This window comes from Sylvia atricapilla, chromosome 3 (assembly GCF_009819655.1).
Source record: "Sylvia atricapilla isolate bSylAtr1 chromosome 3, bSylAtr1.pri, whole genome shotgun sequence".
In the NCBI taxonomy this organism is placed as follows: domain Eukaryota; kingdom Metazoa; phylum Chordata; class Aves; order Passeriformes; family Sylviidae; genus Sylvia; species Sylvia atricapilla.
In genome coordinates, this window is record NC_089142.1 from 89902238 (window position 1) to 89919988 (window position 17751).

At 37.8% G+C, this 17751-nt stretch overlaps 1 protein-coding gene across 3 annotated transcripts in view; it reads right to left on the reverse strand.

Moving 5' to 3' along the window:
• The window catches only part of EML4 (EMAP like 4), a 145864-nt gene that overhangs the window by 40510 nt on the left and 87603 nt on the right, over nt 1-17751 (reverse strand). The window contains exons 3-8 of one of the 3 annotated variants that reach the window (XM_066316110.1): nt 16833-16962; nt 11600-11773; nt 9322-9450; nt 6158-6183; nt 5655-5687; nt 4774-4791 (exon numbers count right to left, since the gene is read on the reverse strand). In XM_066316110.1, the coding sequence (XP_066172207.1) occupies nt 4774-4791; nt 5655-5687; nt 6158-6183; nt 9322-9450; nt 11600-11773; nt 16833-16962 (510 nt within the window). The remainder of the gene's footprint in view (nt 1-4773; nt 4792-5654; nt 5688-6157; nt 6184-9321; nt 9451-11599; nt 11774-16832; nt 16963-17751) is intronic. The other 2 variants (XM_066316111.1, XM_066316112.1) reach the window with 2 other exon arrangements.

Here is a 17751-nt window from a genome sequence, read left to right on the forward strand (position 1 = left end):
CCTGCAGGCTGGAGGCCGATGTTACGGCAAATAAAATTTGTAGACAAATAGCGTAGTGACTGAAAGTTTTCTGCAAAGCCTCCTTGTACCACGAGCAGATTCCCATTAGTATGAATAAGCTTTTAATCAGGCCTTATTAAAAAAAAAGGTTGACAAAATAAGAAAAAGCAGCTCAGCAACATTAAAATTCAACCCCCAACAATTTCCATTAAATCACCTTTGGAAGAAGGTTTAAAACCCAGCAAATCAGGGAAAGCAAGCTGAAAGGCAAAGCCAATGAAAAACCCTGCAGGTGATAACAGAGAGCAAAGATATTGCAATACAAACCATCTAAAGGCTGAATTTAGTGCTCCTATGAAGCCAGCACAGAAAGACTCATGTAATGGCACTTAAGCAATTTATTACTTTCCCTGAATTGTATTCTTAGGGGAATATGAAAGGCTTGCAAAGGAAAATAATAAAAATAGTAAGAAAGGAGGAGAAAAAAAGATGAAAGAAGTCTTCGTAGATTAACTCAGAAGTATATAGAGTGAAAAGCAATTTAGAAGGCCTGAAAGCTACATTCAGATACTTCAGAAATCTGAAGACAGCGATGCTACAAAATCCTCCTGTTTTCCAAAACACATGCAGCAAATGGAAATCAAGCAGTTTTGTAGAAGCACGTGAGAAACCTTCACCCTTATTAAATGATTTCTTCAACAAAACTGGACATAACATTAGAAGAATGTATTTTGTATTACACTGTTCCTCATTAGGCAAGACACTGAGGCAGCCCTGCAATTGATTTACAGCAATCTGTGCTGTTATTAACTACTCTTTAGCTAGTAAGTGTGTACATACATACATAAGTTTAGTTCTAAAGGAATTATTACAGTAGTTTTGCAAATTTTCACTGACTATTTTTCAGTAGGTCCTACCCCATCTAGTTTGCAAGTTCAACATGGGCCGATGCATTAAAACCCCAGCTCAGTTCCATTTGTGTGTAGCAGCACCCTAAAGTGATTTACAAGCAAATGAAAAACCCCCAAAGACTCCAACTAGCTTGGCCATGCAGAACACTCTAATAATATCTAATAAACTACCACATCCAGGGTTCATTTATTAATCTGTCTTCACCTTCTAGTTGCTTGACCAGTGAAGTTATGCTTTTCAAAACTACAAATAGCTTCTTTCCCACAAACCTTCTGCTTTCAGGCCTGTGTCCAAGATCTCTGCAGGACCACTAACGTGAGGGACAAGAGCTTAGAAGCCTGTTTCTAATTTAAACCAGTGCTAAGAGCACAGAGAAGAATAACCAAATTCAGCCACCAAGCCCAGAGTGTTACATTCAGCCTTACAGTGGAATTAAAATGTGACTGCAGGTCTGCCATCTCTCACGCCAAGCTATTATGTGCCAGTGCCTGCTGAACCTGACAGACAGACATGCACTGTTGTTACTGAGCCCTGGGGCAATGCCAGCCTAACAGTCAAATACAATAGATGAGACAAGAGACTTGCCCTGATTTGGAATGATTTTACAGCTTTGCCTTGACATTTCTTAACAGATCTTTGGTTATTAATTTTAAATAATCTAATAAGTAAACTTTGCTTTTTCATTTATTGGGTGACATTATGAACGCAGGTCTTAACAACAGTGACCATGAGCACCAAAATAACTGAAGTTATAAATAAATATTAAACTCTAGTTTTTTATTAAAAAAAAAAAAAGAAAAAGACTGAAAAAGGAATACTGGACACAAACAAGCTCAATAACACTACCTAAATGCTTCCTGCTTAAATAATAAAATCCTAATTTCACCAAGAATCAACAATAAAAATTCCCAAGTACACAATTTGGTTCTGTGACAGTATTGGTGGTCTTTAATAATATGCACTGTGCCTGAACAATAGGAAGAAGCCAAATAATGATAGACGGGGTCTCCATTTGCTCTCAGGTATAGGAGCACCTCCAACAACCATCTGATACAAAATCACTGTCTGATGAAAAAGCAATCTGAGATAGCCACTGAATTTTGCACTCTCTGCAGAGAGCACACATTGTCTGCAGGGTACAATTTTTCCATTGTGTGCTCCACAATTGCTCTGTCTGTGAAGCTAAAACTATAACACAGTTAAACTAACAGAAGAAAAAGTACTGGAAACTAAAAAAGTACAATTTAAAAAACAAAACAAAACCCAAAAGACTTAGGAATGCACTGCATGTTTTTCATTAATTCTTTAACATATGGTTTATATTGCCACCCAAAAAGTTTAAGTGTCCCTTATTACTTTATAATAAGTGAACAAGTGATTCATATACGGAGCTGCTATCACTGAAAATCAAACTCAAGCACACAATCTCAGTGAAATAAATTACATTTTATCTTAAAATAAGCCAGGTCTTTAACTTCTGGCTATAAAAATATGAATGTCTTATGATTAATACGTTAAAAATGTTTCTGCTGAAGTGAGAAGATGGCTTTTATAGGCAATTATAAACACCTGCTGATAAAGAATTTAAAATAATAGCTTTAGTTAGAGTCTTTTTAAGGCTGTAGTAAGCATCTGTTCATTTCACCCATAGCTTTATTGGATTTTCACAGAATTTTAGAGCTGGATTTTACTGTAAAAAGGCAGGTGTTTTAGAAGGACAAACAAACAAACTGAGCCCATGACGTCTGCTGCAGCACATACCCAAAGCCCAGGACTAACCTTACGTGAAGCACATGCAATTGAACCCCAGTGCAAGAGACAAAGGCACTGAGGGGACAAAGCTGGGTGCTGAGAAGGTACAAGGTGATGCTGCAACACTTGTGGCTTAGGCACGGAGATAAACAGAAGAAAATCAAGCGGCAGCCCACAAGGCAGCTGCAGGCTGTGGCTCCCCATGCTGCTGCTGCTGCTGGCAGGAGGAGAGGATTGCCTAGGTCTTGCTGACATGTACATGCAATACACTTTGTGGGACTCCACACCAAACCAAAGCCAATTCCGACACCACAGCCAATGCCTTTTCACTGCTGAAGCTCATCTAAGACTCTCACTTCCCCAAGTCTTTCACTTTAACAGCTAACACCAACAGAAACCACAATGAATCTCCACAGAATATTAGAAGACAGATATAATTGCAGTAACTTCTGCTGCTAGCAAAATTAGATTCCAAGAACTAAGCATGTAAAAACGTATTCATCAATATTCTGTGAGACTATACAACACCAATATTTTCAAAGCTTTTTTTTGTAAGCTGAATCAAAAAAAGGAAACAAAGTGATTCCAGGACATTCAAAGCAACACAAAATTGTCATCTTCCATCCCACTATCCTATGCAAACACCTTCTGCTATGAAAAGCCGCAATTTCACACTGATTCTAAACTTATTTTATGTGCGTATAAAGACAGTGATGTATTTTTACCATAGATATGCTTTGAAGCTTGACAGTTTGCACACCAGTAGTCTTCCCAAGCGCCTTCCTCACAGAATTTCTAGGTCTAGGAAGTACATGGATGCAATCCTTATGGGAGATGAGTGCTGGGAGCATACACAGTGTTTTACACACAAGCTCAGTGAAATGAGCAGCTCAGGGGAGATGCTGTAACATAATTAACACCGTGCTAGAGACTGCTCACCCCTAGAGGCAAAGGCTGGCAAGTCACAAAGGAGCCTTGAAGCAGCTGTAACTTTTGTGCCTTTGCGTTCCACAACAGGAAGGATCTGTACGAACACCATGAGCAAGGGCAACTCTTCATCCCACCCTATCCAAGACAACTCTGCCCCAGCCCACAGGATTTACCTCAGAAACATTATGCTAACTACCTGTGCAAACCTTCAGCTTCCTGACCAGCTGGGTCAAGGTGCCAACTGGAAATTGGTTTACTTATGTGGCAACTGGCAAGTACAAAACAGGCTAAAGTCACCTGCCCTGACGAAAAAGTGACAAAGTATTGCTAATCTTATACTGCAAAGGATGGGTAAACCTGCTGCAACAGTAACCTACACAGGCTTTTTTCTGTGGCAGTAAACGCAACATAAAAGCTAACAGTCTCACACACACAGACACACTCTAAAACCTGTCAAAAATACATTCAATGGTCCATATTAAAAAAAAACCAAAATAACAAAACGTTGAATCCTCTAATTGTATGTGCGTCCATGTTAGAGACAGAATTACATTTTGCCACTCCATGTGTATAAAATGGAGCAAATGCATTTTCCAAGACAAGATTTCCCCTCCACCTCCCCCATGTGTGTGGGGCCCTGTTATCTGCATCACATTTCTGTCAGATTCCAGTTATGCTCAGGACAGACTATGGCATGACACACCATGGAAGATGCCCATGCATCACAACCTCTGCCCAGTTACACAGAAAATACAGGGAACACACTGAGGCCACTGAAGTTACAGCTACCAGAATGAGAGAACTTCAGGACGGTTTGGGCATTTTGGGCAGAACATGCAGTTGTAGAGGCACATTGTAAGGAAATAATTAGTACTGAAGGTATTTTAGCTATATACAACTTGGTTTTGTGAAAAACTGTTTTTACTAGGAAAGGTATTTTTAATATAATAGTTTTATCCAAAAACTTGCAAAGCTGAACTGCAGCTGGTCTGGCCTCTACTGATTAGCTTTCCTTTTACACTAGCCAATGCTGCACATATGTACTGTTCCACAGCTGGTGTTAAGCACCATAGCGTAATGAAACATTTCTTCTTTGTTCTTGGCACTTATTCATTCTCTTTCACACATCTTGTTTCTGAAGATGTTTTTGGTAAGCATCAATTCAGAATATCTTTATACCTGTAATTTCTCTGTGAACTAGAAAAAGATAAAGCAATTGGACCCAAGTTGATTTTAGTTTTCATTCCAACAATTCATATATTAACTTTCAAATAATCTGACGGTTTATTTTCTTTTTTGAAGGAGACCAAAAGCAATCAAACAGTGAATAATGTAAACTTGCTGACAGCACAGAATCTGAAGACTAAGGATTTGTTAATTAGCAGCAAAAAAGCACAGGACAAAACCCCTGTATAGAGATCTGTTGTGTACAGCGTGCACTTGGGTTACATGCTTTAGTTTTAAACTGCATGCTTCAGTACAGTTTGCAGGACATCAAAGCAGAATAGCTTTGCAGCAGCAGAAGGGGACTTCTTTTGTTGTCACATCCCACCATGTTCAGATAGATGGCTCCTTTTCCTGACTGAAGAAGCCAGCAGCAGCAGGTAGCCACAGAATGCAAGATTCATTGGTGCAAAGACCACTTCACTTCAGAAGATAATAATTTTTCATTTCTGGAGACTATTAAAACCTTCAGTCTCTGTTCTTGTCTAATGAGCATTTATATGTTGCAATATTGGCAAGACAGAAAGTTGAGATAAAGCAAATCTTTTATTTGGCAGTTCTTTATACTCTGATATCTTAAGCAACAATGCAAGACTTCTATGGGAACACATATTTCTCTCCGATGAAATAATGTGTGCCGTAATTTATTTTAACTATTCGCCAAATAGTCCCCATATAGACTGCCATGTGCACATGCATATAAATTTCCATAAGAAGAGAGCTGAAATATTAAGAGAATATGCACTGATGCTCTTAGATGGTGAAAGGCCAAATAAAAAATTTGTGAGAGTGCTGAATTAGAAGAAAGCAACCAAAGCGCATAGCTTAATTCTTACCTTGGCTGTTTTTTTCACGAGTTGACATTTTTGCTAGTTATGGGACAGAAATAAAATATCTTAAAACTATTTCTAAAGTCTCACTCACACCTGCCTGGATGAAGACTAGCACTTGGGTCAAAACTTCAGTTTTTTGTTTTCATAACCTCTCTTTATACACATATACATAGAGAAAATTATTTTTTAAAAGGGGCTTGTTTCACAAAAGTAAATCAAATCCTCCCACCACCCACCCACCAAAAATTTCTGTACCTACTAAAGATCCAATCTGATGAGGTATTTCTCCATAATTTCAAAGATTCATATACATGTCTGGAGTAACTTTTTTCCAAATGAATTCTTGGGGATTGATTAATGCCATTTTACCTCTAAACCCCCGTTTCCTAAGCATATGTCCCAATGTATTCATTTACAGGAAATACTACTCGGTCAAAAGCAAATATTTTCAGCTTCATCCAGTATTAAAAAAAAAAAAAAAAAAAAAAAAAAAAGTTTTTATTTACCTTGGCTGACAATGACATCTTTGTGCCTGCAGAAAAATTCAAAATATTATCATTAATAATACGTAAAATGCAAATCAAGGTAATACCATCAATTTTTACCCATTACTGCATTTATCAATTTCATCAAATTCTCTGTACAGTGTAAGTGTACTATACAATGTTTAACAGCTAATCTTGATCACTGTGCATTTTTATTCATATGAAAATAATTTTATTCACATTAAAATATTCTCTGTATCTTTCAAGTTTTGGCCCTATGGTAGAGGCTTCTGAGAATTACTCTGATAATTACAAAATACAAAAAGCTTTTAAAAATAAATTACGGAAGGCATGCTCCTTGTGCACAGAAAATTCCATTTTGAGAGTAAGAACTTGTAATAACCAAATGTTTTAAGCTGCCAAACATCCTCAGTCCACATGCAAAGCATTTAACACCTGTCAAAATAAGCTGTCAACATGCAACAGCAAAAATTTTTCTAGGAATTAACTCTATTGGACACATGGATTAAATGTAAGCAACTTGCAGTTTCACTTAAGCCAGATTCCCTGCAGCATTACTGGATGTGCAACACAAAGTCTTCAAGAGGGTGTAGTTGAGACATCTCTCCTCACCAGAGCCAGAAACACATGACTCATAAAAAAACCTCAGGGTTTGGTGTGGTGGGGTTTTCGTGTGTGTGTGTGTGTGTTTTGTTTGTTTGGTTTTTGTTTTGGTTTGGTTTTTTTGTGAAGAAGGAAGAAATACTAATTTTTAGTATTAGACTTACTTCTTAATAGAATAACACTCCTTGATAGGAGAATGTATTGCACAAAACACCCTCTTGAATTCATTTGAAATTCAGCAGAAAGGTATGAGTGGCATCCAGTATTTTTAGCTGGATGGAGGTCAAATTTTGTAACAGTGACAAAGGGTCAAGCATATGCATGAGGAAAGTAATTTCTGGCTGGTGTAAAATCACCCTTTACCACACTGCCAAATGAAAAATTTAAAGTGGATTCCCAGTCTTGCCTGAAAACCATGGAATGATGGGCTGCCGTGGGAACCCTTTTCCTCCTTACAGCTTTATCAGACTGATTTACAGCTCAGTGCTGACTTAAAGACTGAGCAGTGTAAACAAAGTTCATATCCTGGGCTGATAGTGCAAAGCATATGTAAAACATTTCTGTCCTGGGGCCCACGTGAGGGGCTGAATTCTATTCCCTTGCACATGACTCCCATACCTTCAAGAAGATGAGGCCAACGTTTCTAATTGGGAACAATAAACTAAATATAACAATATGTCTTTGCACAATTCCAACCAGTTCTTATGGAAATGTGCCACACAGAATGTGAATAAGAAATTACTATTAATGTGTGTCCTTGTATGTAAAACAGTGCCTCTGATACAATTCTGAGCATAAAAACAAGGGACACAACAATGCAACACCCACTCTTCAAGCAGGTGATGGTCTATAGTCCATGTTTGAAGCTCTGCTTTTGCCAAATACAGTTAAGATACAACAGCTTCAAGTTATGAACAGACAACTTTCTCTTACAATAATCAAAACTACTCTTTTCTTGCCCACACTCCTGTTAAGACACCTGACCTTTTTTTTGCATTAGAGAATGTAAAAGGGCAACATTTAAGGTGTTGCAGAAATAAGAATAATCGTGGAAAAATTAAATAAAATACCATTTTGACCATGTTTAAACAAATATATAAAGTGTCAATAAAAGTAAAATTTATTTTTACTTTCAGTGAATTTGAAATATGTAGAACACTGTGAAGGGTATTTTAGCAGCATAGCAAAAAAATCAAGGCAGAGGGTTTTGTCATTCCAAAATATTATCCTGCAGTACTATGCTATAATCTAAATTGCTGAAGGGCTTTTAAATTCCAACAGTGAAAACCAATTATAAAAGGAAAGGAAAGGAAATACTTGCAAAATATGCAATGCATAATCCCCTCACACACAGCACTCCACTGCTCTGCAGAACTCTTCAGGCTAAGCATAAAGCTTTCACTAAATGTGCCGATATCCACACCCAAGATTAGCTTGCTTTTGTTCTTCCCACTCCTAGGGAAGAAGGAATGCACTTGCACCACTCTTGACTGTGTATTTGACAGTCTTATATGCAAAGCTAAGGAGAGCACTACAGACATAATCATAAAAAACTGGCAATTACTCTGAAAGGTCTGAAGTGCTTTATTAGTCAGAATGGGAAGGGTTTCCTTGTAGTTCTACCTTGGACCAGTTAAGGGCTATTTGAATGAAGATCAATGAGCAGATCTAGGACTCTGCAGACAACACCAGGCTGGAAGAAGCTGCCAGCACACTGGGGGGGATATTGTCAAATAGGAGCGGGGTCAGTCAAAAAATCAACACAACAATTTCAGCAAAATTTCAATGAAAGTCAAAAAGAGAAACTAAGTATGTGAATACAAAGTGGGAAACCCACCCAACGGAGAATAGTGAGGACAAGAGTGGGTCACAACAGGGGTCAGCAAGGTGGGGTTACAACAAAAAGCAAAGTCTTGCCCCTGTGCTGACAGGAACTACTCTGTGCTATTCGCCCCCAGAGGCCTTGACTGGAGACCACAAACCAAGAGAAACCTGCTGCTGAGGATGGGCATGAGAGGAATGGTTGGCTACAGCACATCACCTGCTGAAGGTTGCACTGGAAAGAAGAGCCCTGCCTATAGTCTAGAACTGGCACCCAGAAACATGCTGAACAGTTAAATTGAGAGACCTATCTCAAATAATAAAAGTATACATCTACTGTTAGAGTCTACTTTGGAAATATACTACAAGAAATCCATAAATTGACTCCAAGGAAATACACTTGCATTTTCAAATCAGCTTTAATTAGGGTAAAAAAAACCCCACAACAAAGAACCAGTTGGAAGTTTCACATCACTGGCATTAAGCCATGAAATGTCATAATCCTGCTGATCCAAACAGGCAATATTAAAACATATTTACACAAGAATTACTCTGTAATAATCTTAAAATTCCATGGGCACCTGGAGCACCAAACTGGCTCCAGGTTTTGTAAGTACTCAGTAAAAACAAAGATGCAAAAGTTCCTAGCATATACACCATTAAGTTCACTAGAATTGTGTGATTTCGTAATATTTTGACTCTCAAGTTCTCTTGCTTTGATGTACCAAACCAATACATACTTGTCTGCATTCTTTGCCACTTTTGATATTAACTTAGATGTTGATGCTACTCTCATCAGCTTGTTACGACTGTCATCTGAACTCTCCCAAGCACCGTGAGCTTTTTCAACAGTCAAGGATTTCTTTATGCTAGAAGAAACAAAAAATATTTTACAATTACAAGATAATAATGTAACAATAACTGGAACTCGTATGCAAATGGACAGATCAAGCAGCAGGAGACAAAAGCAGAGCTAGATCTTCCTTCAAGCTGTAGCACAAAACAGGGAAAAAAGATTAGTCAAAAAGTTCTAACTGGATGAATGAAAACAATTGAGCAAGACAATTGCCACATGTTTTATCTATTGTTTTCTATTTCCAAATGCTTTTGCATAAAGACTTGAACAAAATAACTATACTTCATTACTACTTCACTAACAAATTACAGTAGTGGAAAAAATGAGGCTAAGTACTTGAGCCTTAAAGAATAAACTATATTTTAAAAAAATCAATTAAGTAGACAACAATGTAATTTTTTTTTGGATTAACTGTTCAGCAGCTTTAGCACATCAATTTCTAAGGCAGAACAGTTCTATCAGATTAGAGTTTCACATGGAAGCTTTGCATTTAGCACATACTAAAACACATTAATGGCTTTAATCTTTTTTGAAACAAATGTCTGCAAACCTCTTGCATGAGTAAGATAAGCAAGGTTTGGCCTGATAATACAGACAATTAAATCCATGAATCCTGATGTAATTTTTCAGCAATCTTATTGCAGACAATTCACACTAACGAGAACTTGCAAATTTTGCAGTCACTAGTTCAATAATTTCACATATGCCTTAATCACGGAATACATGTTCAGAAAATAACCTGGCCCAAATTATCCTTCAACCAGCTGATTTAGGGTTTGCACATGTCCTGCTAATGGTATCACACTTCATCCTGTCAGAAATGCTTTTTGCAGGAGTTAAGTCCTGAAATGCAACCTTAGAAATGGCAAGCTCCTTCCACAGCACCTCAAGAGGCTCAAAGGTCCTGTGACAAACAAGTTAATCAAATCAAGTCAAACCCCTAGGAGACTAAAAAAGGCATTTATTTTTTTCCCCACACTGCAAAAGATTAGTAAGCAAGACTTGAGACATCTTTACAGGGAGATACCAGGCAAGAGAACAACAGGCCGCCAGTTCAGCTTCAGACAACTTACAGGTTTGTGCAAGACATGGAGACAGAGCCTTTATGGAGTGTTATAACATGCACCAGTCAAGTGGAAGTTTAAATATTTATAAGAGCTGTGAATTCAAGCAATGCAAGACAACAATCTTGTGAACACCGGTAAATTTCAGAGTAATCATTTTGTTTCAGTCTCTAAGTGCCAGAGAGTAAAAAATATTTACACCTTCCAAAAAAAGTAAGGTGACAAAGAATAAAAGAAAAAAACAATCCAACACAAACAAACAAAAAAACCCCAAAAACCAAAAATAAAAAAAAAAAAAACCAAAACCAAAAAACCTCATGCCAAGTGATTTGCATAGTTTTGAAACTCAGAAGCTACCATCCAAATCTGAAAATCCACTTTCTTGACTTCAAAAAGTAATCTAGTAACTCTAAAATATACCTTTTCTTCCCCCTTGCACCTAATTCCCACAAAAATAAGTGGGAACTTAAGAGGCAATCCTAAATAAATTTCTGCATTTACTCAAGTCAAGTAGTTTTATGATCTGGGTATAAAACCAGAACTTCACTCATGTGAAGAATCAAAGCAAACCATCCTCTTGTGGGAATTTTAGAAGGATGGGCCATGAAAAAAAAACACCAACAAAAACAAAACTGCAGTCACTTTATAGAATAATTTGAGAGTAAAAATTTCTGAACCCAAGGGTTAAATGATACTAGAATTTAAAAAATACTGTTATGAGACATAATAAATGGCCATGTGGAAAATACACTCCATAATTCAGTTGTCAGACAAAATCTATGAAGTGTATTTGAGAAGAATCAAGTTAGAGAACATGAAATATTTTACAGTCATGGCTGATTAGAGGTAATCTACTGTATGAGGATTTTAATCTGAGAACAAAAAAACTCTAATCTTAAAAATGTATTCAAAGGAAAACATCAATTTTTATGTATTTGCTCTGCAGCAATGCATGTTGAATGCATCTTCTCGAGCAGAAAAAGTAAAAAACCTTAACTTGATCATGAGATTAGAACTATTTCACATGACTTGTTGTCAAATATGAACTCAGTATCATTACAGTAATTTTCTAGTTCTGTACTGTGGTACTGTGAAAACCTTTTAGCTGGAGCAGAACTCTTGCTTTCTGAAGTTTGCCTGTGTGTTTGGAGAGTCTGTGAGGAGGGCTGGGGAGAAGGTGATGCTTGAGTTTGTGCACTTTGATCATTAGAATGAGAGTCCTCTTTTTTTTCTTTTTGTCCCGGAGGTTTTTCCTTCTTTTTTTCTGTACCGCTGTAAAAGAAAGTGTAACATAGGGAGGGAAAAAAGAGAACAAGCAAATAAATTAGCAAGGTGGGAGAAAACGCCCTCTGTGAAAAGATGGGAGAGATATTTAACAACTTACTATAAACAACCACCAAAAGAACACTTTGATTATTTACTCAATCTCTTCATGTTAGCATTTTGCTGAAATAAGGTTTATCCTCTAGCTCCAACAATAAAAAACGGTCGTGGAGACATGGAAGATTATTTACATATTTCAGTTGTACTACATTAACTATGATTTTAAAATGAATACCATTCTGATTTGAGTCCATCCTTCATTCATGGGTTCCCCTACAGCATTGAAAAGCTGACACAAATTGATGCTCCACACTCTGCTGTCCCTCAGGAAGAAACCATCCTCTGGTTCAGAGCTCACTGAGCACCTTATCGTGCTGCCAGCCAAAGCTCAATGCAAGTCAAGGCAGGACTGTGACTTATGTTGTCTCCCAGTAGTGTAAGCCCACCACGAAACTGCATTTGTGGACATACATGCTACTATCTTTGAGCTACCACCAAAGCCCTGGAATGCTGATGCTGTCCCTGGGCTCTCCCTGGCTGCACCAGAGTTTTAAGGAAATCATCTCTGAAATCTCATGTTTTGATCTGTAGTTGACTAATATCAGATTGTCTCATCACTTCTTCAATGCCTTCACCCACGACAGATAAGAACACATCTTTGTTTTCATAGTGCTGTACTTATTAGGTTAATATTTGCAACAGATTTTAAATACATGTCATTACCAACCTTAAATCTATTAAGAACCAAATAATTTCTGTATGTAAACAGAAAGATTAATGAAAAGGCTCTTCTATGAAGTTACATACTTTGTATTATACTGAATCACACAAACAATACCAGGACCTGGAAGAGAAAGAGTACTCTCGAGTACATGGCCTATTTATCTTTTAAGATAAAACAACGAAAAATCTTCCAAGACAGATTTCTCAGTGAAGAAACAGAGCAAAATGAAAAAACCAACTAAAAATGTAATAGAAAGATTTTTTTCTTAGGGTCAAAGTAACCGGCAAAGTAAAAAAGAAAAAGTATCTTTCTGAACATGAGAATCTCAACAATTTCCCCCCACCTTGAAATCTTGCATTACCATAATTATTTGTATTTCCATTTACCTATTCTCAAAATATGAAGAAAATAGTAAAGCAATGTTCAAAATAAAGTAATAAAAAATGGGAACCCAATTTAGACATATCATTCTTAAGAACCTCTTTTTGTTTCTTCTGTTGCGTATCATCTTTTGATGCGTATCATTTACCCAAAGACAAAGCCCCCAAGATTTAAAGGAGTTCAACTTTTCCAACTGCTTTCAGAGAAGAGAAGCATTGAAAAACAGGTCAAAACATGAATATGAAATCCAGACACATCTGTAAAGATTACTCAAGATTTCTACTGTAAAACATACTAACTAGTTTAAAATGTCAATATAATCCATCAGAGTGACATTTTCTTAAAAAAAAAAAAATTAAAACAAAACAACGAGCTTTCACATTTCTTGAGGGCATATATGTGATATATGTGATCATAAAGAACAAAGCTTGGAGAACTGTGGGGTTTTGATTAATAATTTATAGCCAAAAGTCCTTAATTGACTGGTAGCATAGAAATTTATAATTATTTTTTAATCAGAAGACTTATCTTGCATTGCTGGATGGAAAGCACACTACACTTAATCTTTCTGCAGTCTGTGGCAAGTAATGCAGTATAGTGAAATAAATTCTTGGAATCTCTTTCCACTGAAGAAAACAGAAGTCCTCTCTGTTCTTACTATGACAGGTACACTCACCACTTTTTGTGCCATTCTGTTTAACGATGACGCATCAGCAATTCTGCAATTCACCTCTGCACTCCGCCAGCAGGCTCAGGGGAATGCCAACTGCTGAGAGCAGCACACCATCCAATTTACCTTTTCAGTCTCATATTTTCTGTTCTCCTACCCAAACTCATCTTGTCTGATCTGTCTCCTAGAAACCACAGGTTTGGTGAGGGAATCTCTTCACTGAGCTTGTAACTGTGTATTATCCATTTCACTTCTTTGCCCTAAGGTTTGCTCCTTAACTTTTTTGATGGGTCCATGAGAATTACTGGACCATTCTGGTTTCACTCTGGATTGTAGCACAACGTACACTTGGAGTCCAACAAAGTGCTTTTATCTACCACCAGGTTGCAGGTAGGCTTCTTTTTTGACTGTCATTTTAATTTGGAAGGAAATAATGTAGATATGTGGCAGTCTGAGTACTGAGTATCTTTGTTCTGAATTTATTTGGTTTGCTCATTTCTGCTAAAATCTTCAGCTTAATTGTATTATGACTGGCTAGTACAGAGTGGCTCTCCCACTAATACCTCTTCTAGTAGATCTTGTGTAACTGCTGAAACCAAATTAAAACCAGTGTCCTTTCCTGTGGGTTTCTAAAGACCAGTTGTTCTGGGAAGTAGTCATTTAATGCATCCAAAAATTCTTTCCAAAACCCAATCTGATGAGGCGTTTCTTTAGTCTACAAGTGAGTAGATGAGAGCTATTACTACTTCTGCAGCTTCTCTAATTTCACTTAGTACAATGTTTCATCCTCTGGACCACAACACACTGGCATCTACTGTGGCTGGTGGTCACTCTGAAACATCAAGGCTATTGTTATCAGATGCTGTTTTCAGAAGAATGCTTAGTCTTAGGAAAAATGATCAAACAGGTCTCTGCCAGTTTTTGTTAGATTGGTTTTCGCTTGTTTGTACAAAGTATAAGCCTGTTTCCAGTCCAAACTATAGGGTTGAAATTTTCTCAACAGATCCATTACTTCATCTCTGTTAATGGGACATCATCTACCTGCTGTTCAGGGAACATTCCTGGGCTCTGATTTTAGTGACTGCTGGTATTTGAGCATGCCATTGTTGAAATGAGAGATCCTGCTGCTGTGGAGCTACTGAGGCAGCTGATTATATCCATGATCTCTATGTTCAGGTTCGTAGAACAAGATTAAACAGTCCAGGAAATGAATTCAAGCTCATTCACAGAAGAAATTCACACACTAAACTTCAATACCAGCAACAGTTTGGACACAAGTATTTGTTATTTTGGCTAGATGTATGGCTGCATGCAGTCAGAACAGGGAAAAGCCCTAGGCAGGCTATGGAGTCTGTTTAGAACCTAAAGGTTAATTCTCTATCAACAGATGACCCTGTCCACCTGCTGCATCAGTTCAAGCTTCAACCTAAAGAAAGGCCTGGATTAGCTGGGGTGAAACCTTCCAGTTTCTTTTGGCTTCCCTCCTTTTCAACACAACAAGTGTTAGAAATTAACCAGGTTACTCTACCTTCCTAAAGGAGATGAGGTTGCTACTGACATTTAGTTGCCTTTCCTTTCCCCTTTCTTGAGCTGGTAATTTTACAAAAGGGCAAGTTTGTTACTTCCAAATAACAAACAAATTTAAGTAACGAAGACATGATGGTGAAAGGAACTCATGGGAACAGAACCTTCCTAAGCCTTTCTAAAACATGTCTTGATGAAAGGAGTCATGTGTCTTCAGCTGCACTGGAACCGCCAATGGACAGTTATTCAGGGGCCCAGGGAGAGCTGCCCTCTGCATATGAAGGTTCTCTCTTTTGGCCTACCCAGGTCTCCTTTTAAAGACCTTAACTCAGATGAAAGGGATGCCAGCCACTCCACTCTGCTCTTCTTCTGTAGTAAAGTGTTGAGCAGCCAATGAATCAAGCAGGTGAGTCAGCACAAATGCAAGCTGAGCACCACAGGAACTGGACTGGCTCTCATCAAAGTGCCAAGAGCCACAGGGGTAAGATTAATGGAAAAGTGCTAACTAAGGAATACCTTCCTGCAGGAATGTCTTTTGTCCCTGTCCTGTCGCACTAGCAGATAGACACAAACACTGAACACTGTCTGATTTACTGTCGAAAACTAAATGTAAGAATTCAATAAAAAGAAAGATATGCAATGCTACACAGTGGAGAAGAGTGAACAGTGGGGCACTACCCTCACTTTCCAAATTCCAAAGGGCACTAAAGCTTCTGGTTTGCTCTCATACAGTTTATATTTGCTTGCAGCATTTTTATTCTCTGAAGTATATAATTTCCCTGCCTTGCTGTACAGCACAGTATTTACATCCACACTAGAAGATAAACCAGCCACTAGAGCTACCAGAGTACTCTATGGAGGCCAAGAATTTGTTCACATAACTTACCACAGTTACACATTAGAGTATTCTCTGCCCCGTGGCTATATCTGGCAGCTTGTTCTTCACAACAAACAAGAATAGGTACAAAACCTACTGCTGAAGAAACCACGCAATCACTGTCTAACAGACTCACAGAAAAAAGCAGTTAAGCAAACACTTTGTTTACTGCATGAAGCTGAAAGCATTACATGGAGGAAAACCACTACTGTTTGGTTCCTAGCTCATGTAACTTCCAAATTACTCAAGCAATGTTATTTCTTCACATTTGAGATCTGATAGAGATTTTTTTCATAAGGACTAAGTAGTCGTTTTTTGGGTTAGACTTTCTACCCAAAAATGTAAATCTGTATCTTACACAATTTACTATTGTTTCATAGTTATTTTGCTATTGCCTACTACTTACACTCCAGACAATGAAGTCAGTTTTGCCCTTTAATTTCCCCGACGGAAGGAAGAAGTGAGGACAAAAAAAACCCAAAACCAAAAAACAACACAACAAAAAAAAAAAGAACTCAACCAAAAAAAAAGCATACAAATACCAGAAGGAAAACTTTTCCATTTGTACTGGAAATACATTTTCCTATTCCCTTAGTGAGAATTCATTTTGGACACTGCACACCATAGAAATACTCTCCATTTTTGAATTCTTTTTAGAACTCTTCCGTACACAGCCCAATAACACGATAAATCTCCAAAGTTTATTTGTGCCTTACTGGACTTCAGGCAGCTCCACTGAGTGCTCTGCAGAGACAAAAATCAAACTCTTGCTCTGTTTGGTTTTGGGGTCTTTTAAGATATAAAAAATTTAATTTTAATAACAATTTGGTACCTTTTTGCAGCAGATGAAAGTGTTTCTTTCCTGGCAACAGAAACGGCTGAACTGTGGCTTGTTTTCCTGCTTCCTGTACTCCCGTTAGTTATACATGACATCGAGATAGCTTCTCGGAGGCTTGGCTGACCTAGAAAAAAGCAACATGGAAGAATGTAAGGTTTTATAGCTATATCCAACGGTCCACATAAAAGCTCTCACTTGTGGACCTGGTATCACACAGTAGCAGCCTGAGCATTCAGGACAAACATCCAGTGACATACATTCACGAAACCTTAACCTGGAAAACCTGGGACACTAAGGCAGGCAAGAATATGCTGTGATAGAGGTCAGTTTCTCTACTGCTATGATGTCATGAAAGAATTATTAAGTTATTTAAGGGTTGTGGTTATAAGAATTAAAAAAAAAAAAAAAATCAAGATTTTCAGTTTTATTTCAGCTGCCTCTTCCATCTTAAAATACCTTTCAGTAAATGCCCTATGCTATAGCGATTAAGTTTCTGATACTGCTCACTCTGTAGAACATCTGCCACATCCAGTGAACATTACAGACTCTCTCCAGGGATAAAACAAGAGGGTATATGTGAAGAAGGCTGTTGTCTGTCAGATGCCCACTTCACTCATTGCAGAAGTTTGAAACTATGCAGTGAATGTGGGAGGGGATTGCAAGGAAGACAAGGGGGAGCAAAGGCTCTTCTATTTTCAGAGCTGAACACTAGCCTGGCAATTAACTCCCAGACCTGCCTCTTCCACAGCATGCCAGTGAAATACAAGGCATTTTACTGGAACATGATGTTTAATCCTTTCCCACTAACTGTGTCTCTCTTTTCATGTGCCCGTTTTATTTCCAAGGTCTCCTCAATTCTCAGAGGAGAATTTTTACCCTTCCTCCTTTAAAGTGCTATACTTGTACTTTTCCC